The sequence below is a fragment of the Phascolarctos cinereus genome, unplaced genomic scaffold (assembly GCF_003287225.1).
Source record: "Phascolarctos cinereus isolate Bilbo 61053 unplaced genomic scaffold, phaCin_HiC Scaffold_2;HRSCAF=192, whole genome shotgun sequence".
In the NCBI taxonomy this organism is placed as follows: Eukaryota; Metazoa; Chordata; class Mammalia; order Diprotodontia; family Phascolarctidae; genus Phascolarctos; species Phascolarctos cinereus.
The window spans coordinates 58,084,570-58,111,167 of NW_027555625.1; the positions used below are offsets into that span (position 1 = coordinate 58,084,570).

At 43.3% G+C, this 26,598-nt stretch overlaps 1 protein-coding gene across 4 annotated transcripts in view; it reads right to left on the bottom strand.

The window, feature by feature from the left end:
* The window catches only part of KIAA0513 (KIAA0513 ortholog), a 68,372-nt gene that overhangs the window by 17,212 nt on the left and 24,562 nt on the right, over positions 1 to 26,598 (bottom strand). For 3 of the 4 annotated variants that reach the window (XM_020989244.2, XM_020989241.2, XM_020989242.2), the window contains 8 exons: positions 11,796 to 12,252; positions 11,426 to 11,525; positions 11,138 to 11,211; positions 8,867 to 8,937; positions 6,051 to 6,258; positions 4,571 to 4,611; positions 3,820 to 3,898; positions 616 to 693 (listed from right to left, as the gene is read on the bottom strand). In XM_020989244.2, the coding sequence (XP_020844903.1) occupies positions 616 to 693; positions 3,820 to 3,898; positions 4,571 to 4,611; positions 6,051 to 6,258; positions 8,867 to 8,937; positions 11,138 to 11,211; positions 11,426 to 11,525; positions 11,796 to 12,124 (980 nt within the window). In that variant the 5' untranslated portion in view covers positions 12,125 to 12,252. Of the gene's footprint in view, positions 1 to 615; positions 694 to 3,819; positions 3,899 to 4,570; positions 4,612 to 6,050; positions 6,259 to 8,866; positions 8,938 to 11,137; positions 11,212 to 11,425; positions 11,526 to 11,795; positions 12,253 to 12,385; positions 12,538 to 26,598 lie in introns of those variants that run through there. The other variant, XM_020989243.2, reaches the window with a different exon arrangement.

Below are 26,598 nucleotides of genomic sequence, written 5' to 3' on the forward strand. Positions count from 1 at the left end.
CAGTAATGCCATGAAAAGATCTCATGCCAGCATTTTCCAACTGTAGGACACTGTTGAAGCCAACCTTCTGTATGTAGACAAGCAGAAAGAGGGAACCTCTCAAATTGCAAACTACCATTGGAGCTTGGAAAGGCCTGTTAATGTTGCAAACCAAGGAGAAGCCAAGTCACAAAATGGCAACTGGGCTCCAACAGAGGTTAAGCCTCATGGTGGCATCTCCTTACAAGACAACAAGCTAGGTCGACTCCATTGCAATGGCTTCTCCTTTGGGTTCTGGTATCCTGGTGAGACTTGACTGAAGTGGGTCCAGACAGAGATGGGGAAAGAAGTTAACACTGTCATCCAATGGTAGGTTGAGTTGTCTGGGAGAGTCAGGCCAAGTCATCTAAGACCACCCCAGGCGAGAAAGCACACATGCAGGTTCTGGACAACCAACCTCTGCCCCCACACCCCACCCCCTTCTCGGCTGTGTGTCCTTACAACACTCAGGGCAGTCTTCAGGACAGCAGACACAGAAGGTGGTAAGTAAGGGGTGGGGGAGAAGAATGGTTCCTTTCCCTGGTCTCCCCACTTCCACAGAAGGTTGAGGGGCCCACGGCCATCTTTAGCTCCTACCTGGTGGTAGGCGATCTCTTCCTTCTCTCACAGTGGACAGCATCAAAAAAAGCTGCATTCCAGAATCTCAGGGTGTGCCTAGAAGACATGAGAAACTTGTAAATGACGCCCATCTCCTCATACCTGTGCAGTTTTCTGCACCGTCAGAAACAGAGCTAAAATCCAAATGGCAGGTTAGGGCTCTAGATCCTCTTCCTTAAGGTAATACTATCCTCAGCCCCAACACACCATCACTGTTAATCAATCAAATATTTATTAAACGCCTACTGTTTGCCAGGCACCAGGGATATAAACACAAGGAATGTAAACAATCCCTACTCAAAACGAGCTTTCGTTCACAGTAGGGAGACAACAAACATATATTTCACAGGTGGTAAAGCAGATAGAGCACTGTTAGGTCTGGAATCAAGAAGACTTGAGTTCAAATTTGGCCTCATTCACTTACTAGCTACCCGGACGGTCCTGCACAAGTCACATAACCTCTGTTTACCTCAGTTTCCTCATCTATAAAATGGGGGATAATCATAGCACTTACCTCCTAGGGTTGATGTAAGGATTAAATGAGATAATATTTGTAAGTGCTGGGCACAGTGCCTAATACATAGTAGGCACTATATAAATATTGGCTGTTATTGTTATATGTGCATACATATACATATACAACATAAGTATTGAGTGAATAAATATAAATCTATACAAGATAGCAAAATACAAGCTAGTTTGGGAGAGAGGACAAGAAATGCTTCATGCAGAAGAGGGCACCTGAGCTGGAGGGACCCCATGAAGCAGAAGTAAGGAAGGAGTGCGTCACGAGCATAGGGGACAATCGGTACAGAGGCCTGAAGGTGAGAGATGGAGTATCACGCAGGAGGAACAGAGAGAAGGTCACTTTGGGAAGATGAGGATCGGATATGGGACAGCGAGACAGGACACTGGAAGTCATGGTTCCCCCATGTGGTCTAAAATGCTGTGGACAACAATGAAGGTACAGTGGGACCGATCTCATGAGGCTGGAGCTTTTCAACAGAGAGCAAAGCCTTCACTAAAGTTGGACGTGATCTTTCAACAAACCATCTTCAAGGCCCAGTTCAAGTGCTTACAATTAAAATGCACCATATGGATGCCCTAAAGGACAGATGCAGCCAACTAACATTTATTAAGCACCTTCTGTGTGCCAGGAACTATGCTGAGAAGACATGACCCCCCTCCCATTCCCTTTTTGAAGAATTCAATGAGAATTCTAAGGGACCTGGATGTGTTTCTAATTGTCTCTAACACTGGCTATGCGACTATGGGCAAATAATCACTTAACACCCCTAAGGTTCAATTTCCTTCTCTGTAAAAGAGAGATGCTATCTGCCTTACCTACATCACAGCATTGAGGTACAAATACTTTGCAAGCCATAAAGAAAGGGAGCTCTGAGTTATTAGCATTCTTCTTTTAGGCTTGATGATGGTGAGGAACAACCTTGATGAAAGTAAGTTCACGCCCCAAGGTGGACACACCAGTCAGATGCTGAGGCAGCCAACGCCCTGAGCTGGAGGCAGAGGCTCAGAGCCAAAGGGACCTTCGAAGCTATCCAGGCCAATCCTCCTCATTCTACCAATGAGAGACTGAGACCTGGGGGGTTAAGTAATTGACCTGAGGTCACACAGGTTCTAAGTGACAGATCAAGAGCCTCAGTTTTCCCTTTGGGAACACCAGAGATGCGGTCCTGGGAGGGACATATGATGTGGGCAGTTAAAAGGGGTTATTCTCAAAAAAACCAGAACAGGATACATGGTGTATCCTGAATGAACTGAAACTAGCTTGAGATACCTAAACCTGGAATATTCCCCCTCCCCTTCTCCCACACTCTTTTCTCTACTTATCCAAAGTCTGCTCAATCACCTTAGCTTGGATCAAGCCCCCATATTACCTTTGCTAACCAGCCCAGCCCAAAGAATCTCTCCCCATTCTGAACTCTTCCAATCCCTACCACTACATCCATGCCATTTACCCAACTAGACTAGAAGGCTACTTGAAGGACCATGTCTGACACTTCTTCGTACTCTTATGACCCTAGCATAGTGCCTTCCATGGGGTCAACAATAAATTCCTGGCAAGGAGAGGTTGGTCACCAGAGGCTTGGCCATTAGATGATATTTTGCTGTTGTTTCATTAATGATGGAGAGGAAGATCAGGATTTGATGCTAGAAAGATTACCACTGGTGAGTTCAAATAAGGCAAATTTACCAGACCCAGAGAGATGAACAGGATTTTCTCCAGAGATTCATGATTTCCTTCATAGAATTATAGTCTTCATAGAATTACAGAACTAGAAGGACATCATCTGGTTCAACTCCCTCATGTTACTGATGAGGAAACTGAGGCCCAGAAAAATTAAGTGACTTACACATGACCACTCAACTATCAAGGTCAGGATTCCAACACAGGTCATTTTACTCCATATTCCATGATTTTTCTACTGCAGTGCACCCCCTCTAGCCATCGATCTTTAACTCAAGAAGTATTTCTGCTGCATTTTCTATACGTGATGCACTGTTATATACACTGGTGATATGTAAGACACAAACAAAAATAAGGAGTAACCTTTTCCAGAAACTTACCAAGGAATACAACATATAAAGTAGATGATAAATATAAATATTATAAATACATATTACAAATAAAAAGTAATTTCCTTCCAGAAGCTTACCAGGGAATATAAAATATAAAGCAGATTACAAATATAATTTGAGAGAAAGCATGAAGGACTGAAAGGAGGTGGAGTATGTGTAAACAGAAGGCTTCCCATATGAAGAGGCACCTTCTGAAGGAAGGTAAGAATTCTTTTTTTTTTTGAGCATACTAACTTTTATTGCCACTGATAACAATACAGGATCATTTTAATTCCCAGATACTTTTTTTTTCCAGAAAGATTCTAGATTCATATTGATTGACGTCACTGAAGTCACATAACAAAGCCTCCCCATAATATGAAGGTAACTCTAGATTCTTAAGTGAAGTCCCAGAAGGTAAGAATTCTTAAAGGTGGGAGTGCATTCCAGGTATGAACAACAGCCTATACAAAAGTGTACGGGTAAGAGATGGAATGATGATGTCAAGAAGCAGCAAGTAGCCAAAGAAAAGAGGAGATCCCAAGGGCCACCTCCTTCCAACAGTGACCAGGTACTATGGAAAAGCAGCTGGCCAATGCTTACCAGATAGGCTGCTGCTTCAGGTGAGTGTACAGATAGATCTTCTCCCCTTTCTTCTCTTCATCTGGGCTGTACATCGTCACTGCAGGAACAGATAAGTAGCCCTAAATGTGGATTCATTGTTTTATCCACTTTGGCAATGGAGCTCTACCATGACACCTTCCCCATCACCATTAGAAGAAGGACGTCTTCAGCCACAACCCGAATCACCCATCTATGACTTGTCTATCTGATGACACTGTCTTCTGGCATAGAAGACAATGATACTACTAACCCATTGCCATTGCCAGCAAGGCATCCATGTGAAGGAGTTTTCTGAGAAAGGCGATGGACTGGGTTGATCTAACCGTAATTCCATTATCCTCTCTGTGTCCAGTGATACATTGGGTTGGCAAAGCCGATTTAAAATTCAAATGATGGTCACCAAGTAGCAAAAGAGTAAGGTCTTATCAAATGCAGGGCAAAAGGATTATTATGTAGCCCTCCAAAGCTCTCTGGCTTTTTCATTGAAACACTGGTCTTTAACTTCCTCTTCAGTAAAGAGCCAAGCAGGGGCCTCAGCATCAAGGTGCCCATCATATAATAATAACTCAAATTTATATAGTGCTTTAAGGTTTGCAAAATACTTTTCACATATTATATTGTTTAATATATTATGGCATCATATATAAGCTACAGGTAGCTACTCGCCTGCCTCTGCCCTGGACTCTGGGATACTAAGAAAGAGAATTTATAGAAGCAGGGGACTTCTCACCAGTCTTCTGCTGCTTTTCCTTTGGTTTCTCTTCATCTTCCCTAAGGAAAAAGAAACCACAGGGACCATTAACTTAAAAAAGAGCCAGCCTGCTCCAAAACGCTAAACTTCCTAGTGGTACCATTTTCTCCAAGGTTTGAAATATCAATTGGTCAATCTAAGTCACTGGATCTCCAAGGGTTTGAACCATCAGTAGTGAAAATGAAGCCAAGGGCTAAGATGCTCTTAACATCAATAATCTTTCCTACTAATGTACTGGTAGCCCTGTGAGGGAGGTCTTAAATTAGTTACATCCTCCAACTTCTAATGTAGTCCCTGGGAGTCCACAAGCACATCTCCTAACAACAACAAAAAAAGTTCTCTGAGAATGGATTATGCATCACAGAATCACAAAATTTGAGAGACAAGAGTTCAATGGCCATCCAGCCCAAACATCATAGGTCACAGATTTAGAGCTGGAAGGGACTTTGGTGACCATGTTGTCCAAATCATAGATAATAGATTTAGAGGTAGAAGGGATATTATAAGCCACCTCATTTTACAGATGAGAAAACTGAGGCCAAGTGAGATAAAGAGATTTGTCCAAGGTCATTAAAGGGCTGTTCTATGAAAGTGAGATTTGCTTCAGAGGATTATAGGATCATAGATTTAGAGCTGGCAGGGACCCTAGAGGGGTCCAACCTCTTCATTTTACAGATGAGGAAACCAAGGCTCACAGCTAGTAAGTATCTAAGGCAGAATTTAAATTCAGGTCTTCCTGACTCCCAATTTGATGCTCTGGCCACTAAGCTACCTAAGTGCCTTGTTTGGACTTATTGTGTTTGACTCCAGAATACCCATCAAATAGAACTATGGACACTGGGTTGGAAGGTTGCCAGGAGGCAGATTTAGAAAGAATTTTTAACATTCAGAACCGGTCTCCTAAGGATTAGAACTACCTTAAAATTGGCACGGCTTATTTTGATGGGTAGTAAGGTCCTATCACTGGAGCCCTTCTAACAGAATCTAAACACCTGTTTGTCTGTTCAGGAATGGCTGAAACTAGGTTCACTCTGTGCTTACTTCCAATTCTGCCATTCTGAGAACATTTAGAGCAAGAGTTCTTAACCTGGGGTCTTTGAACTTATGTTTCTAAAAAGCATTTCAATATATTTGGTTTCCTTTGACATTCTAAAAATATCCTCCTGAGAAGGGGTCCAGATGGCCAAAAGGGTCTATGACCAAGGTTAAAACGCTTGAGTTAGAGGAACAAGACCTTTCTTATTTCTAGAAATGAGGTTTGTCATGAGCACGTACTGAAGACCACCAAGATCTAACAAGGATTCATCCCATTAGGCTGTGGATCAAGAGCAAAGCATCCCACTGCTTTCTTCCACATTGCATACAAGGGGCAAACAACATCTTCCCTGAGGTTTGACAAACCCATGTGACTGAGTTCTCTAAATAAAGCTCACAAATAGAAAACTAGGGCAATACTTACTCATTTTTCTTGGTCAGTGGTCCCTTCAGCTTAGTTTCCAAGCCTCCAAAGAAGCCTTTCACGTTTTCTGTTTTTGCGGACGTGTTCTTCAGCAGACGCTCTGCAATGTCCTTCTTTTCTGCCAGCCAGCTATTAGCAGACTTCAGGTAGGAGTCAATGCTGCCTGCAGGTTTCTCCTTGGACTCCAGGGGCAGCATGTGAGGTTTGCCTACCAAAAAACAAAGCAAAACAAAACCAAACCCTCACCCAAAAGGATTCACAAATGGAAGAGGTGAGAGGAAGAACTGAAAAACCACCCAACTTTCTTTCATTTTCCAAATGTTTCCATTAGGTTATGGCTTGTATATATATATATAGAGAGAGTATCAGGAAGATTCCTTTCCCAAATCTCACTGGCTAGAGAAGCAGGGGGCATGAGAACTGAAGGATTTGGAGCTGGACAGTACCCATGCCCAGCCTCCTCATTTTTCAGGGCCAGCTCCTGAGGCCCAGAAAGGGGGAGTAATTTGCTCAGGATTGCCCAGTTGGTAAGCCACAGAAATGGAACATGTACCTAGGCTCCAACAAATTCCAAATAATGAGAGCTCTGCACCATATAAAACACAGGTATGGAATTAGAATGCTAAACCTTAGAGAATCATAAGATTGGGGGATGGAAGATGGAATGAACTGTAGATCATTCAAATTCAGGCCCCATCATTTTACTATGTGGTCTATGACCACAGAACAGGGACCTTCCATTCCATGAGACAGACCAGGACAACTCTTGACGCCCTGGAACTGGCCTTAGACTCCACTTATTAGAATATTGCAGGAAGAAATAGGCTTGGGGAAGGCCACACATTCGTGGCAAAGGGGACTTTTTTCACTGCCTAGCAAGGGGATCTTGTATTTCCATACCCTCTAGTGAGTGGATCTCACCTCCTTGTTCACCTCCCTCCCTGTGGATAATCTTAGGGCTTATTTCACAGAAAAGACAGGCCAAAGGCATATAACTTGCCCATTGGTTATTTTTCTTAACCCAAAAAACTCAAATTATGTGCTTCCCTTCTCTGGACAATGAACTTTTCCTACATAATCCTCATGCCCCAGGAAATCAGTGATAACAAGAAAGATTATATGTACTATACAATATAGTAATCTTCTTTATGATACTGAAAAACTGGAAACAAAACAGGTGACTATCTGAGTTGGGGAATGGCTGAATGAATCATATTTTATAAATGTAACAAAATACTATTGCGTCATTAAAAGGCATATGAGGCATCTAGATAAGTGTAGGAAAAATTATTTAAAATAATAATTCAGAGCAAAGAAAGGGACCAATAAAGGGAAAATCAAGGGACCCCTGTGCATAGTAACTATAACAACGTGAAGGAAAATGACGGTAACGTGCCGATGAGTCAGAGTAATTGCAACGGGCACTCTTGATTTCAGCAGAGAGGGGAAGGACTAAGGGTGATGCATATGCTGTCAGATGTGATTACTGTCACATGTGGTGGCTATGTTTTGTTAAATTAAATCTTTTTTTTTTTTAAATTAGGGGATATTCAGTGGATTCCTCATTCCTCTCCAGGCTATACTCCTGACTTCCTCTACCATGCCCCAGTTCTTCATCCTGAAGGCTCACTCCAGTCATAGAATTTACCACTGGAAGTACCCACCATGCTCTGGCCTCTGATTGGATTGCTTCTCCCCAAAATCTCCATTTGAGAAAACTACCAGACCAGCCATGGCTTCAATCTTCTCCGGGATGTAATCCCACTCCCGACCTTCTCTATCCCTGCCTGGTCCCTTCAGCTTCTCCTTACCATCCCAAGTTTTGTCTTCTCCCTATTACAATCCAAGTTCCTTAAGGGTGAGAATCATCTTTCTTTTTGCTTGTATTTGTATTCCCAGCGTTTAGCAGTGACTGGCTTCTTTACGCGGGCTGACTTTTATCTAAGGCTCCCGTACACTGTGGTTATTCTGGAAGAGTTTTTTACTCCAGGCGATAGGCAATGGACCCTGACTGAACAATGACCCACCGTACTTCCACTACCACCAACAATTCAAGTGGTGACAAATGATGGGACCCAATTTGGGGCTCAGAGATGGTGAGATCTAACAACACAGATTTACAGCCAAATCTTCACGTGGGGAATGACTTCGAGCTAAGTATTATGGTTATTTTGTCTCTACCACATTCTTATGACTCCTGGAAGGCATGGATTTATTTATTTTTATGTATATTATTCTTATTTATTTTTGCAGTCACCTCAAAGGAAGTATTTAGCAGGAGGCCTTGTACTTGGTGGATGTTCAATAAGTGTGTAATGAACAAGCGTATCGCTTGATTAGAATCATGAAGCCCGAAGGAACCTTAACGATCGTCTAATTCAAATTTCCATTTGATGGATGAGAAGTGTGAGGCCCAGACACTGGGTGTCCGGCATCATACTGTGTGTTAGTTAGATCTAGGATTAGAACCCAGATCTCCTGACTGTCAAATATTCTACAGCTATGAAAAACAGGTCTTTCAGCTGGCGGTGTGTACGATGGAAAGAATGGACTGAGTCAGGAGGTCAGGTCCTAATCTTATTTTGGAGGTGACCTTGGGAATGTCATTTAACATTCTAGTAGAATGTAAGCTCCCTGTGGGCAGGGATTGTTATGTATCTTCAGTTCCTTGCCCAGGATACATGCTGAATGTTGCTTGAACTAGAGAGAAAGAAATGATGCCCACTGAAGTTGTCATCAGCCCTCAAATTTACAAGGCTTAGCAGGACTCTCCATAATTGTTCAAATCCCAGAGAAAACAAAACCCAATGACTCACCAATGTGGTAGTATGTGAAACACATGGTCATCAGATTCTTCGCTGGTCCAAAATCATCCATCTGATGACACCTGAAAGGGAGAAAAAAGGAGATAGGTCAGTGAATTCCTAGGCTACTTTACCTTGCCCACAGTCCTCTAACACATGCTTCTGTTTACCCCTAAAGAGATTCTCTTAGAAAGCAGGCACAGAGGGGCAGCTAGGTGGCACAGCGGATAGAGCACCAGCCCTGGAGTCAGGAGGACCTGAGTTCAAATCCAGCCTCAGACACTTGATACTTACTAGTGTGTGACCCTGGGCAAGTCATTTAACCCCATTGCCTAGCAAAAACAAACAAAACAAAACATAAAAAAGAAAGAAAGGCTCAGAAAAAGTCTCTTTGCCACAATTAGGTGATTAGTTCAAGGTTATGCATAGATAAGATTCAGGGTACCATCTTTGCCAGGACAGAGGACCATCCTGAGAATACCTTTATATAATCAGCATTATAAGGAGGCTGAGGGTTAGTCCTCCTTCCACATTTAGGAATGCAGAAACTATAGCCCGGAGAGAAATGACTTGCCGAAGGTCCCATGGGTGGTAAGCAACAGAAGCAGGCTCTGAACCCAAAGAAGCCGGCATGATCTAGCCAAGAGGACACTAAGCATGGAATCAGGAAGACCTGGATTCAAATTCCACCTCAGACACAAGATCTTAGGCAAGTCATTTAACTTCTCTTTGCCTCAGTTTTCCCACTTGTAGAATATAGGAGTTGGACTAGAGATGTTCTCTCAAGTCCCTTGCTGGTCTGAATCTACAATCTCGTGTTCCTACAGCTCCTAAGTTAAACAGGGCTGGAAGGGATATCAATCCAATAGCCTCATTTTCCAAGTGAGGAAGGTGAAGCCCAGAAAGGGTGAGTACTTACCCGAAGGTCACACAGCCAGTTAATTGCTGAGGTAGGAATAGAACCCAAATCTCCTAATTTCCAGGCTCTCCTTTCCATGCCCCCCCCCCAATCCATCTGACAAGCCTGTTGGGGTGAAAGCCTCCTGCAGAGACTAATTGATACTGGTGGAGAAATATGCCTGTCTGAGGTCACCAGATAACTTCCAAAGCATCCATTGGCTCGAAGGCTGGGCGAGTACCTAGTAGAAAGCCCTTCACAACAGGAAATGGAGACAAATTCTAGGTCTTTGCTCAGGAAGAATGCAGCACAACAGCGTGTAATCACTACTTAGTGTGAGTGCTTCTCATAGAAGAATTTACTCACGCACCAGCTGTTTCTACCCTGTGATTTCCACTGTCAGGTAAAGATTTCTCATTCTGCCGCAGAGAACAGCTGATCTTGACCATCCTGCTCAGGTGACTCAGGTGACAAGTTTGAGTCTTGATGACCCTGTTAGGGATTTTCTTGGCAGAGATACTGGAGTGGTTTGCCATTTCCTTCGCCAGCTCATTTTACAGATGAGGAAACTGAGGCAAACAGGGTAAATGCCTTGTCCAAGGTCACATAGCTAGTGAGTGTCGGAAGCCGGATTTGAACTCGGGAAGATGAGTGTTCCTGACTCCAGGCCTTCAGAACAACTGAACTAGTATTGTGGCAATGAGGAGTTTATGATGGAGTATTTCATGGGCTTTATACCCCACCTACTTCCAAAAAGGAGCTGAAGTGGAGCTATTAGGAGAATTAAGGTAGTCTCTGACTAATAAAAAGCAAAATTACATAACTAACACACACACACACACACACACACACACACACACAGCTGAAATTGTGAAAGCTTCCTGACTTAGGACAGGACTTCAAATTGAGGTCAATTTGTCAAGTGGTGAGAAAGAAGAATACCCCACCAGAGCTCCTGATTTTGTCCTATATTTACATTTTTTCCCAGAGATTTATTGAGACGTGAATAGAGAATAGCAGTACCATACGGGTACTGCTGTTTAGTACTTGGGGTCCCCAAAGTCTTAATGCAGTTTTAGACCTTACGAGCATTTTTTTAAAGGCACCAAGACTTTTGGGACACTGTACTTATTCTCCTTTTCGCATCCAGTATAAGCTTACCACCGCCATCTCTGCAGACAAACCAACAGTGGTAATGACTCAGGACTAGAACCCGTGTCTCTGGGTTCCCTTTGTAGGCCTCTCTCCCCTTGACCTACAGCTGTGTGCCAGTAATAGCCAGCGGCATCCTGAAACCTGCCCCTCCCGAGTTTTCATGTAACACAGACCAGAGAGCACAGCAGAAGGAAGGGGCGTTGGACGAGATCACCAGCTGCCCGACTTACTCAAACAGCACCACCGCGAAGGACTGCACCAGGCGGTAGAAAGTCGGCTCTGAGACGCACTTGGAATTGCAACGCTGTTCGGGAAAAAGGCCAAAGAGAGGCAGGCAGGGATCAGTCTCCTCATGATAACCAGAGGGCCAGGCTGCTGAGCAGCTTTCCTTAGAAGATCATTGTAAGAGCTCCTACAACACCAGCCCACGGGCTCCCTCCCCCAGGCGTGGGGCAGTCAGCCTAAGCCCAATGATCCTGGCACCCTGTGCCCCTGGCACCCCGACCTCTGCCCCTTACCTGGGCACTCACATAGCGGGCAAACCACTCCCGACCTTTCCCATTTTCACTGCTGCAGAATTCTCCAAACTTGGCTTTCTCTTCTTGATCCAAGTCTTCTCTGAAAGAGGAAAAGCCAGGTAAGTCAAGGTTGGCGTTCTAATGCTCCCTACAAGAAGGAGGATCCCACAAACCCTGGAGGCCAAATTGCTCTGCAACCTAGAAATTTCATCATGCAATCTTACCAGAAGAACAAGAGTATTCTTCCTCAGTTTACCAACAAAGGGGTAGAGAAATGAAGTCACTTAATAACAACACCAGCACTCCACCCCAGATTTATGGCCCTTAACCCAGAATTCTACACTGACCTGTAATACATTTATCCTCTTACCCTCCAGAGAAGATCTTTTCAACATAGTTCCGCATGAATTCCCGGAGCCCCACAGCCTCCTCATCCTTGGCTGACTCTGTACTCTGGTTGGAAGAGAAGGACTCATTGGATGAGGAGCGGTGATAACGGTCCCAGGTCGGGTGAGTTGGGGACTCCCCCATGTCATTCTCGCTGTCTGCCGACTCTGTGGTGTCACTCTCTGATGCCCCGTCACCAAGGGAGCTGCTTCCATCCCGGGGTTTCGAAGGGGGTGACTCGGAGGCAGCCAAGGTGGATGGCTCGCTGTCAAAGTCAATCAGAGATGCCACAGCAGCATCAGGGGCTTCCATGATGCAGACGATGACTCGTCAGGGGGAGGGGACCCTCAGTGAGGCAGTTGAGGGTACCAGAATCACCAGGAATATGCTGACTACAAAGCGCAGGACCCAGAGGACATCTTCAGATTGTCCTAAGGCATCTGGAAGAACACACAAATGTGCAAATCAAATCACCATCTCCATCGCTACCAGTAATCCTTGCTTGCCACAGACTCCAGACTTGACTCCTCCAAAGGTCATTTTCATCACTTATAAAAAGATAACAATCCCTACCTTCCTCATAAGGATGCTGCTGAGAGAGGACTTAGCAAGGCATCTGAGTGAAGTGCAGTGTTGGACTTGGGAATCAGGAAGAGATTGACCCTTGCCTTAAACTCTTGCTAGCTGTGTGACCCTAGACAAGTCACCTAACCTCAGTGTACCTCCATTTCCTCACCTGTAAAATGAAGATAATAATAACACCAATCTCACAAGGATCTTGTCACCAACAAATGGTTCTCTTTAACAGAGACAACCCCTCTTCTTGTGCCCTTTATCCCATTCCCTTCCTTTCTCCTCTGGGACCTGCCCTTTGAATCCAGCTCTTTAATCTCTCCCCACCCATTGGCTCCATTTCTACTGCTTATAAAAATGCCCAGATCTCCCACTTCCTTTAAAATACAAAAAGCAAAAAAACCCACCTCACTCCCATTCACTTGAGCCTGTCACCCCCTTAAGCTATCATTCTGCTTGTTTTTGCCTTCACAACCTAACTTTTTTTTAACTTTTTAAAATTATTATTTTTAGGCAATTGGGGTTCAGTGACTTGCCCAGGATCACACAGCTAGTAAGTGTCAAGTGTTTGGTCTGAGGCCGGATTTGAACTACAGGGCCAGTGCTCTATCCACTTCAGCCACCTAGCTGCCCCACAGCCTAACTTCTTAAAAAGAAATTGCGGTTCCCTCCATTTTCTCTCTCTCACTTACCAACCCATCACAATCTGGCTCTCAACCTCACTACTCAACTGAGACCATTCTCCCCAAGGTCACCACTGAGTGCTTAATTGCCAGCTCCCAACAGCCTTTTGCAAACGTTCTTCTACCATCACCCCCCTGCGGCCTACAGCACTATTGACCAGCCCTCCTTCTAGACACTTTCTCTTCCCTGGATTTTCGTAACACTGCTCTCTTACTTTTCCCGTCTAATTTCTCCTTATCTCCTTCGTGGGATCAGTTATCAATGTCTCACCCACTAGTGGCCCAGGGGATAGAGAACTGGCCCAGAGTCATGAAGAGCTGAGTTCAAACCCAGTCTCAGACACTCATTAGCTGTGTGACCTTGGGCAACTCACTTAATGTCTGTTTGCCTCAGCTTCTTCAGCTGTTAACTGAGAATAATAACAGCACCCACTTCATGGGGTTGTTGTGAGGATCAAATGAGATAATATTTGCAAAGCTTGTGGCACAGTGCCTGCCACACAGCAAGCCCCATATAAATGGTAGCAATTATTCTTATTCTTATTAAATTTTGGAGCCCTCTATGGCTTTTCACGGGTCTTCTTTTTTCTCTCTACCTTCTCAAAGGGTCAATTCCCACTGGTTCAATCATCTCTATGCAGATGGCCACATATCCAGCCCTAATCTCTCTTCCAAATTCTATTTTCACATCATCCCCACCAATCAATGAATAAACAAGTATTTATCGAGCTTACTATGTTCCAGGTGTCATGGTAAGTGCTAAGGACATAAAAAAAAGCACCAAATGTTCACTGGACGTCTCCAGCTAGGCAAAACTCAGCAAAATGCATTGTTTTCCCCAAAATACTCACTCCTTTCCCTAACTTCTCTATTTCTGCCAAGGGTGCCACCCTTCCTGTTTGCAACCTTAGAGTGATCATTTGACCTTCCCCTCTCCTTCACTACCCATATCGAGTCCATTGCCAGGCCCTGTCCATTCTCTCTCTGCAATATTTCTTGTCTCCGTCACCCTCTCTCCACTCACATGGCCACCACCCTCCTAGGGTCAAGCCTACTAATTGGCCATCTTGCCTCACTTCTTTCCTCTCCAGTCCATCCTCCTTCCAGCTGCCAAACTGATACTCCCATAGTACAGAGACTGCCATGTTACTTCCTTGCTTCTGATGCTCCAGTAACTGCCTCCTGCTGGTAAGAGAAGACATAAACGTCTTTCTTTGTGTCTCCAACCTATCTTTCTAGACTTGACATTTTTCCTCCCTCATTTTTGTTGCTGTTCAGTCGTTTTCAGTCTGACTCTTCATCCTTCTTAGGATTATTTCTTAAATTCTTAATCCTTTACATGGCAGCATAGAGCAGTGAATAGAAAGCTAGCTTTGAAGCCAGGAAGACCTGGATTCAAATCCAGCCTCTGAAATGTATCTCAAATGGGGCCATGAAGCATGATCCCAGAACTCAGCCTTCTAGCTAAAGGAAGATTTCTTGGGTAACTTCAGCCTTAGAGATGACCTTGAGAATAACCCCAAGCTTAACAGTTTGGAGATCAGATCTTCCAGATAAAGGAAAAAATTTCCTTACCTGGGTTCCTGGAAAAAGAAGAGGATTTCCCATATAGTCCCTAAAGCTGAAGGTACAGTTAAGAGTTAAAGTCATGTAACAGAGGGGAGAAGAGAGGGCATGGGGCTGCAAGAGATTGAGGCCTTGCTCCTCTTCCCCCTCTCACCCCCCCTAACAGGACAGTGAGTTATTTGGACAACATATATCTAATAGGAAGGGCATTACTTGTTTCATAGCACTAAGGAAAGTTCTAATCCACAATAAGATAACCATAAATCTTTCAGAGGACTGTGGAAGACCTTGTAGGAGAACGAGTGATTCACTAGAATATCAGCATGTTGCCCAGAAGTTCACGGGCTACTGGGAGTATCTTATTATTTTTTTTATATCAGCTTATGGGCTTTTGTGAATCCCTTGTACTTTCTGCAATTTATATGGGCTGAAATGAAAAGCTGTCCTCTACCCGATAGGTGTTTGTTACCTTGAGTGCTTAGATGGGATTGGGTAACCTTTGTTACCCATAATTTAGACACAAGCAATATCCAAGCTACATTTGGAGACTTTCCCAGAGCAAACCCATCAAAAAGAGCAAATGGCCTTCTTAAGTCAGCTACCCAATATTGAACCCAGTCTTCAGCTTAGTTTTTTAGTACCCTTCCCCCTCAAACTGCTTCGTATTTACTTGGCATATATTTCCTATTGACTTATCTGTCCCTGCTGCCTCTCTCACTCCCAGTAGAATTTAACAAACTCCTCAATGGCAGAGTTTCATTTTTGTGTTTGTACGCCCATCACCTAGAAACGACACTTTGCCTATTTGTTGTTGTTCAGTCATTTTCCAGTCATGTCTGACTCTGCGACCCCATCTGGGGTTTTCTTGGCAGAGATATTGGAGTGGTTTGCCACTTTCTTCTCCAGTATATTTTACAGATGATGAAACTGAGGCCAACAGGGTTAAGTGACTTGGTCAGGGTCACACAGCTAGTACGTGTCTGAGGACAGATTTGAACTCAGGAAAATGAGTCTTCCAGACCCCAGGCCTGGAGAGCTCTATCCACTTTGCCACCCAGCTGCTCCTATCTTGCACATAGGTGATTAATACATGCTTACCGAATGAAGCTAGAGACTTACAACCTTAACTCATAAGACAGCTATGTTCTTTTGTGGAGTGGGGAGCTAGGAAACACCAGCTCCTACTTGTCTCTCTCTCTATCTCCCCGTCCTAGAACACTCAATGGATCTGACGCGGCAGACCCTCAAAAACTGATAAGCCAACCTCCACCTTCAGGCCATAACTCCGTCATGTCCCATGTCTGGCCCTCATTTTTGCTTTAAAAAGTCACAAAAATCCAGAGCCAGACAAACTTTTCTTGGTTGCATTTATTAAGGTTCCTTTTTAGGCCTAGGCAGTTGTGACCGTGAGCAAGGGAACTCCGGAGCTTCAATCATCCCCTCCAAAAAACCTCAGTGGTCTCAAAGGTCCCTGTTAGCCTTGTCATCCTACATTCTAAGGACCCTTTCTAGGCAGCATTCTACTATTTTACCAGACACTTTGAATCTATAAACTCTCCCCTTGCCCCATCCCTTCCCAATGGGCGGGAAGGATTCTATCTATGCAATAATTCTATTGCTGTAGGACTCCTGTAGCAATGCCCTCCTCCCAGCCTCATTTCCTGGTATTCTCCTCTCCTCTTTCCTCACCCACACACTACTGCAGGGCTCTCTAAATTGTGGCATCCTGGGTGGGAAGTATTGCATACCAGATTGCTTGGTATGCAATTGCTCAGCCACATCCCCGAGGAGGTTTGTTCATTAGGAACCAATCTGCTGTAATTCTGATTTTCTTACCACAGACAGAGCAGCCGGAGTCCCACCTCCCCCTGTTAGGGCTGTCCTGTCCTAGAGAAGCAGACTAGGGCATGGTGACTGCCAAGGGAGTCATCGTCGGTCCTTCTCCACGTTCATCGGCCATGGCATCCGGCCACAAGCCGCAATGCTGAGTGATGGCACCACTCTGTTCTTCCACGTCCCCAAGGACAAAAGAATAAAGTCTTTGCATACACTAAGCTGTACATAGAGATAACGCACATTTATACTGTGTGTTACCACGTGTTCTTGGACGTCCCCAGAGGATTGATGAAGAAACATGCTACCCACCTCCTAACGGAGAGGTCACGGGCTCAAACTGCAGAAGGAGATATTTTGTGGCATAGCCACCACGTGGATTCATTTCTTGACTATGCTTATTTGCTATGGTTAATAATAACAGAATCTATATACTGCTTTATGATTTATAAAAAACTTTACAAATACTACCTAATTTTAGCCTCACAACAATCTGGAGAGGTAGGTGCTATTATTAGCCCCATTTTACAGATAAGGAAACTAAGGCAAACAGAGATTAAGTGGGCAGTGAGGTACCACGGTGGATAGAGAGCCCATCCTGGAGTCAAGGAAGACCTGAGTTCAAATCCAGCCTCAGACACTTACTAGTTGTATGGCCTTGGACAAGTCACTTAACCCTTTTCGCCTCAGTTTTCTTTTCTCATATGTCAAATGAGCTGGAGAAGGAAATGGCAAACCACTCCAGCATCTTTGCCAAGAAAACCCCAAATGGGGTCATGAACAGTCAGACACAACTGAAACGACTGAACAAGAAACAACTGACATAAACTGAAAAAATAAAAACAAAATAAAGCCATCAAAAAAATAAAACAGAGGTTTAGTGACCTGCCCAAGGTCACACAGCTAGTGCGTTCTGAAGTTGAATATGAACTTCTGCCTCTAGATTTTTTAATAGGGAGGAGGCAATTGAGGATGAGAATAGGGATGGATATCAATAACACCAATCATGTATGTAATACTAAGTAAAACAAACCAGAGGGCAGTTCCTAGGGGAAAAAAAAAAACCTAGGTTTTAGGTGGCCACAAACTCAAAAAAATCTTATGCTGCAGTTAGAGAGAACTACACAGCTCTAGAAGTTCAAACATTTTAAAAATGCACAGAAGAACACCGAGAAGGAAGCACAACCAAGCAGGATGGCTTTTAGAGTAATGTGTGGGAGCAGCTAGGTGGCGCCCTGGAGTCAGCAGGACCTGAGTCCAAATGCAGCCAAAAAAAAAGAGTAATGTGTGGTGACTAATGTGAAAATATGTGCAACAGGAATGTATAGGTAGAGGCTATATCAGATTGCCTAGAGTCTTAGGGATGAAAGAGGAGAAAAATTTAAAACTAGTGATTGTTGAAAACTAAAAATAAATTAATAACAAAAAAAAAGAAGTGATAAGAGTAAAAAAAAGAAAAATGAATAGGTGGAATTTATTACATACTTTTAAAAAGAACATTATGAAATAGAGCTTTGGGATTTCACATAGAATGCTCTCGTGTTCTGTTGTATACAAGGTATCCCAAAAGTCTTAGTGCAGTTTTTTTAAGCTATCTTACTTGATCTTCATGACAACCCTGGGAGGTAGGTGCTATTATCCCAATTTTAGAGTTGAAGAAGCTGAGATAAAGAAAGGTTAAGTGACTTTTCCAGGGACACACAGCTGGCTGAGGGCTACATTTGAACTCAGGTCCTCCTGATTCCAGGACCAGAGCTCTATCCTTATCCTATCAGCTGTCTCTTAATAAAGGTATTTAATCAATATTTACTAACTTTTCATTACCTGCCATCATACAAATGGTAACCAGGTTTGTTTATTTCCCCTCAGTTAATGCATGAATTTATTAACTTTGATGTAAATAGCATCGTATTGTAAAAAAATTAATAGCCGATAATATAGTCGGACAACAAGCATTTATTAAGTACCTACTATATGCCTGGCTCTGTGCTTTAAGTTTTGCAAAGCATGTTATACATATATATATATATATATATGTATGTATATATATATATGTATGTATATATATATATGCTCTTATTTGAACCTCACAACAACCCCAAGAAGAAGGAAAAAATGGAAGCTATTATTTCCCTTTTTAAAGAGAGGGAAATTGACACTCAAGAAGCTAAATGACTGGTCCAGGGTCATACAGCTAGAAGTCCCAAAGGTGGGCTTTCAACACTGCTCTTCGGGAACTCGAAGGCCAGGACATCTTCCCCCATCAGAATGGCTACTCGCTGAGGCAGGGCCGGGGAGGGCATTCTCTGCCTTTGTATCTCCATTGCTTAGTACAAGGTAGCGTTTATTGGCTGAATGAATGAACTAGACCATCTCTCAAACAGCACTCTATTTGGAGTTAGAATCCCTGGGTTCCAGTATTGACTCTGAGGCCCAGAACAAGAGAGATTTGATTAACTAGTTATATAACTAGAAAGGGACAATTTCCTTCTTGGTGAAGTTGGGGAGAGGGTTTGAACTAGAGAATCCCTAAGATCTTTGACATTCTGTGATTCTGTCAAACAGCCACTCATCAGGAGCAGCGCCTGTCTCTGTGCCTCAGTTTCCTCATCTGTAAAACTTGGAGGATAAAATGAAATAGTTTTTGTAAAGCACTTCACAACCTCAAAGCCCCATAGAAACATCCACTATAGCTAGACAGCACAGTGGATAGAGCAAAGCGACTAGAGTCGGGAAGTCCTGAGTTCAAATCCTGGCTCAGATACTCCATTTTGACTCAGTTTCCTCTACTGAAAAACAGGGATAATAATAGCACTTACCTCCCAGTGTTCTAGTGGGATAATATTTATCAAGCACACCCAGCACACAGTAAATACTACATAAATGTTAGCTATTGCTATCATCATCATCATCATTATTATTAGTTTATTAAATGGTTAATCACTTTAAAATTCCAGATATTTTTTGCTAATGAACTGTCAAGCAGGTCTTCTCATCCTGCTCTTATGGCACATTATCTGTTTCCTAATCATTTATTTTCATTGAATTCCATCTGTTTTACAATAGAAGTTAGAGACACGGACCCACTCCTTGACCCAGTAATCCCACTTTTAGGTCTATTCCCTAAGGATGTTAGTGATAGGAAGAAAGGATCCATCTTGTAAAAAATTATGCATAGCAACACTATTTGGAACACCCCCCAAACTAGAAACAAATGATGTGTCCAATGATAGAGAAATGTCTAAAAAAAAAGTGGTACATGAATATAATTGAATATTAATTATTGTGCTATAAAGAACCAATAAACAATACAAAGAAATACCGTAAGACGTGAAAGATACTGTGGAAAAAACAACAACAAAAGAACAATCTCTAAAATGATGCCATTTATGCAAATGAAGATAACATCAAATTGGAGCAAAACTAATGGTAAATACAGTGGACAATATTGATGGGTCCATGTCAAAGTTGAGGTCCTTGGTCTCTGTTTCTTTCATTAATAGGTAAGCGACATAAGGGGATGGTAGAATATACAATAATTGAAACCACATTTGTTTATTAGATTTGGGTATTTTGTTTGCTCATACAATGACTGTTTGTGTTTGGTGGAAACATTTAAAATAAATCAATTTCATCTGCATGTGAGAAGTCGTATGAAAGGCAGTGAAGACATGTGCGACCAGAAGGAGATGAGCCAGTCGTATAATGAGAATGAGAAATAGACTATGGTAACCCAAGTGCTGCAAAATATTCAAAGGCATAGAAGGAGGGGCAGCTAGGTGGCACAGTGAATAGAGCACTGGCCTTGGAGTCAGGAGGACCCAAGTTCAAATCCAGGTTCACATATTGATACTAGCTGTGTGACCCTAAGCAAGTCACTTAAACCCTAAAAAAAAAAAAAGACATGAGGACTTCAATCCTTTAAGTAGGACCTCTTTTGCAGGATTTGTGAAATGATTGTTAAGGAACAAAATTGCCTAGCACAGAAAGGATTTGTTTTGTAAGACTTGGACTCAGTCAAAAAGGCCGCACCCAAGGCCCTAGAGAGCTATATATGGCCTCAAGGCCATGGGTTCCCCACTCCTGGCCCAGCATGAGAAGGCAGAGGTGAGGTATGAGTTGTCCTAGTGAAAGGAGCAACCAACATTAGAGACTGCGAATTCAGGTTTATTTATCTTTGGTGGCTTCACTCCAGTTCTCCTGTCTAAGGAGGCTCACTGCTGAGCTACATCGAATGATGGCTAAAGCTTCCCTCCCAGCTTTGCAGCATCTGCAAATATGCAAGTGGAATGGATTGAGTCAAAAAAGTTGGAATCCCAACCCTGTCCTTTTTAGCTCTGACGCTCTCTGTTCCAAGGTCTGCTCCAGCGCTGCCATCCTATGCTGTAAGGTCCCTTTCCTGTTCTGACATCCTATAGCTGAATGGGGTCTGTTAACATCCAGGCATGAGGGCATTGTTATAGACCAATAGTAGCATCCTCAAATAGAAACAGGGTCCCTAGACTATACATGAGGATCCCTGTTGGCTGCAATGTTGACTTAGAAAACCACATATTAACATTGTCTATGATTTATTATTGTATTTTTTATTCTATTGTATTTTCACTTAACTTTGTTTTATTCTACAGCACTTGGGTTGTCCATCTTCTATTTCTCATTCTCATTATAGGACTGGTTCATGTCCTTGCTGTCTTTCACATAACTACTCACATGCAGATGAAATCAATTTATTTTTCATTGTTTACTTATTTCCTTTCCTCCACATCTAATAACAAGCATGAGGCAGGGTAATGCAAGGAAAGAACATTGGATTTAGAACTGGAAACCGTGTGGCTCAAGCTCCCACTTTCTTACATGCTATCTGCATGATGTCAGGCAAGTCATTTTCCCTTCTCCCCTCTGGATCCAAGCTTCCTCTTCTATAAAATGGGGCAGATTGGACTAGGGCACTAGGAACCTCCAGGTGTACCTGGAACTCAGGGGATCTGGGAAGTCAAAACTATTCACAATAATTATGATAAATTACAATATTTATAGATACAACTCACATAAAGCACTTTAGGGTCTTCAATAATTCTTAAGGGTGTTTAAAGGAATCCTGAGACTGAAAACTGTCACTAGGTCCTTTCCTATCCTAAATCCTATGAGGCTAGAGGTGGGGAAGCTTCCTGAAAGGAGGGGGAATCTGGGACCTAGGGATCAAGTCCGTGGGACTTGAGCTAGGAAGGCTAATATGTAAATTAACAGAGGTGATAGAAAAACCTCATCAGCCTCCCCATGCCCCCTCTTCCCCACATCCACCAAATGCTTCTAGTTCCAGCACTGCCTCCCAATCATGAGGAAAAATTGCTTCCACATCTCTCCTCCTGCATGCCACAAATAATTAGCATCAGCAGTGAAGCTGGCTATTCCCGCGGCACCCCTAGGCATCTGTTAACACACTGATGCTCCCCCCCTGTAATTCCACTCTGTGCCCTTCCAAACCTCTCCCCCTCCCACTTCCCCTTTCTGGTCACAAGTGAAACCACAACATTAGTAACCCTGCCTGTGGGGTCCAGGTTGAGCTGAACATTTGCATAATGATGTTGCCAGATCCTTGTGCTAACCGGGACACTGCGGCAACCTTTCTGTTAGAGGCCATTAAAAGCTGTAATTAAAAATACACCCCATGTTGTTTCCCGGCTCTTTTGTTTTGAAACTGCAACAAGAGCTTTCATTTCAGTTTCTATCAGATGATGACTCCCTCAGCTCAGTAGTTCCTAACAAAAGGAACCTGCTTACTGCTTTCTGCCCGGGTGATAATTGCTTTTGCTTCAGAACTGGGGTGCTATGCAGCTGTTCTTGTTTGAGGCTGGGGAATGATTGCTATCCATGTAGTCAGACTAAATGCAGTCCCCATTAAATTGAAAATCCAACAAATTGAAAGGAATTCAGACAAAACCTGAGAGGGTCTAGTTTACTGGTGTTTGGAAAGGCTTGGCCTGAACATCTGCAAAGGCAGCTCTTGTGGGAGATATTGTGTCAAGGTTCCATGACCTATAGACAGCCAAGGACCCACTTCCCAACACAGGTGCCAAGTGGGGTTCAAAGGGGATGGTCAAGCAAATAGCAGCTAGGTGATGCAGTGGGTAGAGCACCGGCCCTGAAGTCAGGAGGACCTGAGTTCAAATCCGACCTCAGACCAAATACTTGACACTTACTAGTTGTGTGACCCTGGGCAAGTCACTTAACCCCAATTGCCTAAAAATAAAAAAAAAATTAATGCTAAAAAAAAAAAGAAAATGGCTGTTGTTGAACTCAGGACACAGTAATTCTCATCCAAACCCTTCAGCATTTTCCACGGTTTCAACCCAACTCATCTTTACTATGACTTCTATGGGTGGGTTACTGAACTGTACTGAGAGTGACCCGCTTACCCACTTGGCTTGAAATGGGCAAGCACTCTATGAGGAATTAATTTCTGCAGGCTGAATAATCATTTGGGGAATGGCTGAACAAATTTTGGCATGAAAACATAGTGGGCTATTACTGAGCTTGTAAGAAATGATAAGGGGGAAGGTTTCAGAGAACTCGGAGAAGATCTGAATGAATGGATGCAGAGAAATTAACAGAACCAAAACAATTTATATGGCAACGACACTGAAAAGGAAAAGTTTTGAAAGAACTCTAATCAATGCAATGATCAGCCATGAATCTGGAAACCCAAAATGAAGCATGCTTCCCACCTCCTGTCTGTGAGGTGATGGACACAGGGTGCAGACGGAGACACACATTTCAGGGCTTGGCCAATTTGCTCTGCCTGAATCTGCACATATTACAAGAACTTTGTGGGTTTTTTTTCATTTCCCCCCGAATTAGGAGATGGGGAAGAAGGGAGGTAGTATTTTTTTTAACTCTGCTTCCCACTGCTTACATGATCTTGGAAAAGCCCCATCCCTTACCTGGATCTTTTCTCTAAAATGAGGGGAGTACACTTTGTTGTTGTTCAGTCCTTTTCAGTTATGTCGATACTTTGTGACCCTACTTGGGGTTTTCTTGGCAAAGGTATTGGGGTGGTTTGCCACTTCCTTCTCCAGCTCATTTGACAGAGGAGGAAACTGAGGTAAACAGGGTTAAGTGACTTGCCAAGGGTCACACTGCTATAAGTGTCTGAGGACAGATTTGAACTCATGAAGATGAGTCTTCCTTGATTACAAACCCAGTGTTCTATTCACTGTGCCATCTAGCTGCTCCTTGGGGGTTAGACCATATCGGGGGTGGGGACCCTGCGTCCTCAAGGCCGCATGTGGCCCTCTAGGTCCCCAAGTGGGGCCTTTTGACTGAGTCCAAATTTTACAGAACAAATCCTTTTATTAAGGAGATTTGTTCTGTGAAGTTTGATTCAGTCAAAGGGCCCCACTTGGGGACCTAGAGGGCCACATGCGGCCTTGAGGATGCAGGGTTCCCACCCCTGGACAATGATTTCTGAGGGCCGTTTCCAGATTTAAATCCTTATGTGCCTATAAATCTATAAATGGTGGGTCCCTATTTAACCGCAGGCAGCATGTGCATTATCTCCCTGGTCATTATCTCCCTTACTACTTACCTCCCCCATACTGTTCCCAGCCAAGAGTTTTCAAACCCAATAGCCATCCATTCCCATGTTTTACTACCACCATATAGAATGAATGGCTTGCCAAAGACAACCAGCTCCTACACCTATCATATGCTGCTGTCTTATCCCCAGAGACGGATAAGATAGTTCTGAGCAAAAGAAACTATAATAATGTCATTTGCCTTTCAATCAATCAACAAATCTTATTGACACCTACTAAGTGTCTAACATTGTTGGGAGTTACATTAGTAAGATATGGTTCCTGCCATCATGGGAATTCAAAAGTCTGGGAGTATGTACAGGTAAAGCATTTAAACAATTCAAGACAAGATATAATTAAGGATCCAATTGTGCATGAAGGGTGGTAGGGAAGTTCAGTGAAGGGTAAGATCAGCCAGGGCTGGAGGAATTAATGAAAGGTTCATTCAAGGCTCTATAAAACAGTGGAAGGAGGCCTGGCCTGGCAGTTGGGAAACCTGGATTTGAGTGCCGGCCCTGCTGTACTTACTAGCCATATGACCTGGGGCAAGACCACTCTGGACCTCTGTTTCCTCATCTGTAAAATGGGGATAATGATATTTGCACTCCCTGTGGGCAAGTCTACAGGGTTCCCCTCTAACCACTACTAAAAATAACAACTTGGAGCCTTGTCCTCTAACTCAAGGACAAAGCCTGGACCATCAAGCAGAGCAGTATCAGGGAAAAAATCCAGACATAATTTCAGGTTCTGACACCCAATGCTGGCCTTGGACAAGCCATTCAAAATCACTAGCCCTCATTTTCCTTCTCTATAAAATGAGAACAGGGCAGAATAGGTGGTGTAATGATTAAAGCACTGGGCCTGGAGTCAGGAAAACCTGAGTTCAAATACAGCTCAGACACTTACTAGCTGTGTGACTCTGGGCAAGTCACTTAACCCTGTTTGCCTCAGTTTCTTTATCTGTAAAATGAACCAGAAAAGGAAGTGGAGAGCCAATCCAATATCTCTTCCAAGAAAACACCAAACGGGGTCACAAAGAGTCAGAAACAACTGAACAAAATGAGGTTGTTTTGACTAGAAGACTCACAGGTCTTTTTCAGTCCTAAACGGATGATGCTGGGCTCCCTGGTTCACTTTCCTTCAAGTGCCATAAACTATTCCAAAAATGGCCTTTTTCATTTAATCACTGTTGACTTCCCTAAATTACAATTCTCCCCATTTTGCTTATAAACAAAGATTATTCTTACATTATACATCGGATGCAGAAAGGCCCCTAGCACATAAAATTCCAGAGTTGAATGGGATCTTAGAAATTACCAAGCCTACTCTCCTCATCTGAAAAACTGAGGTTATATAGGGAAATGAGTTGTAGCCAAAAACATAAAACCAGTCCCTGCCCTGCTCACAAACGATTGGGATTGAATTCTTTGAAATGCACCAACTTCGCAGAACTTGCCCCAACATAGGATTGAACTACTCAAAAGTCACTTCACACATAATCATAAGCATCTGGCTACTCATTTACCATCCCACAGCTGTTCCGTTTAACACAGGACACTCCTGAGAAAACCATCATGCCCTTTGGTTTAATAGCAATGAGGTGGAATCTGGTGACTGCTGCTTTTCATTAACTTACCCAACCCTGCTTAAGAATGGGGGCTGCTGTTATTATCATTCCTAAAGAGAAGCTTGAAAAGTTACCCAACTGTGAGGGTTTGCTCCGAAGCACAGGACTCCCTTGGGGGATGAGGGCAGGGGTAGCTGTGCTTATAATCACAAAATCATAGATTTGGAAGTAGGGGGACATCAGGGTCCATCTAGCTGACAGGCTAACTTTTTTGGTGTCCTGCACCCCTTTGGCAGTCTGGTGAAACCTACAAACCCCTTCTCAGAATTATGTTTTTCAATACATAATTACAAAGGAAACCAAATAGATTGAAAATCATTAAAATATTTTTTACAATAGGTTATTGACCTGAGTTCAAATCAGGCCTCAGACACTTACTAGCTGTATGACCCTGAGCAAGTCACTTAACCCTAATTGCTCCCCACCCCCAAAAAAGTTCATGAACCCCAGGTGAAGAACCCCTGATCCAGTCTAACCCTATCATTTTATGAATGCAGAAAGTGAAGGCCACAATGGTCAAGTGAACTGTCCAAGGTTACATAGGTACCGGGGGTCTGAACTCGAGGCCTTTGACTATGAATCTGGTGTTCTTTGCACAACATCACACCGTTTCTTAAATAAGGACATGACTAACAGGTGAGAAGCAGCTGGACCCACCTGGAGTCTCAAGTGACTTGCCCTTTCATCCCCCTCTGGGGAGCTCAGAAGAATATAGCATACTTTTATCCTCCTGGCATAGCCTTAGTAAAGAGACTCATGTTCTCCCCCACAATCCTATTTTTCTGTTCCACCGTGTTTAAGGAAATACCCACTTATTTGGCATTTAAGTTGTTTTGTTTTTGTTTTTTTAAAGAAGTTGGCTCTTGATTGATAATGAATTAGGGCTGGCTCACTTACTCCAGGAGCCAAACCTTAGCCTCAGAAAAGCCA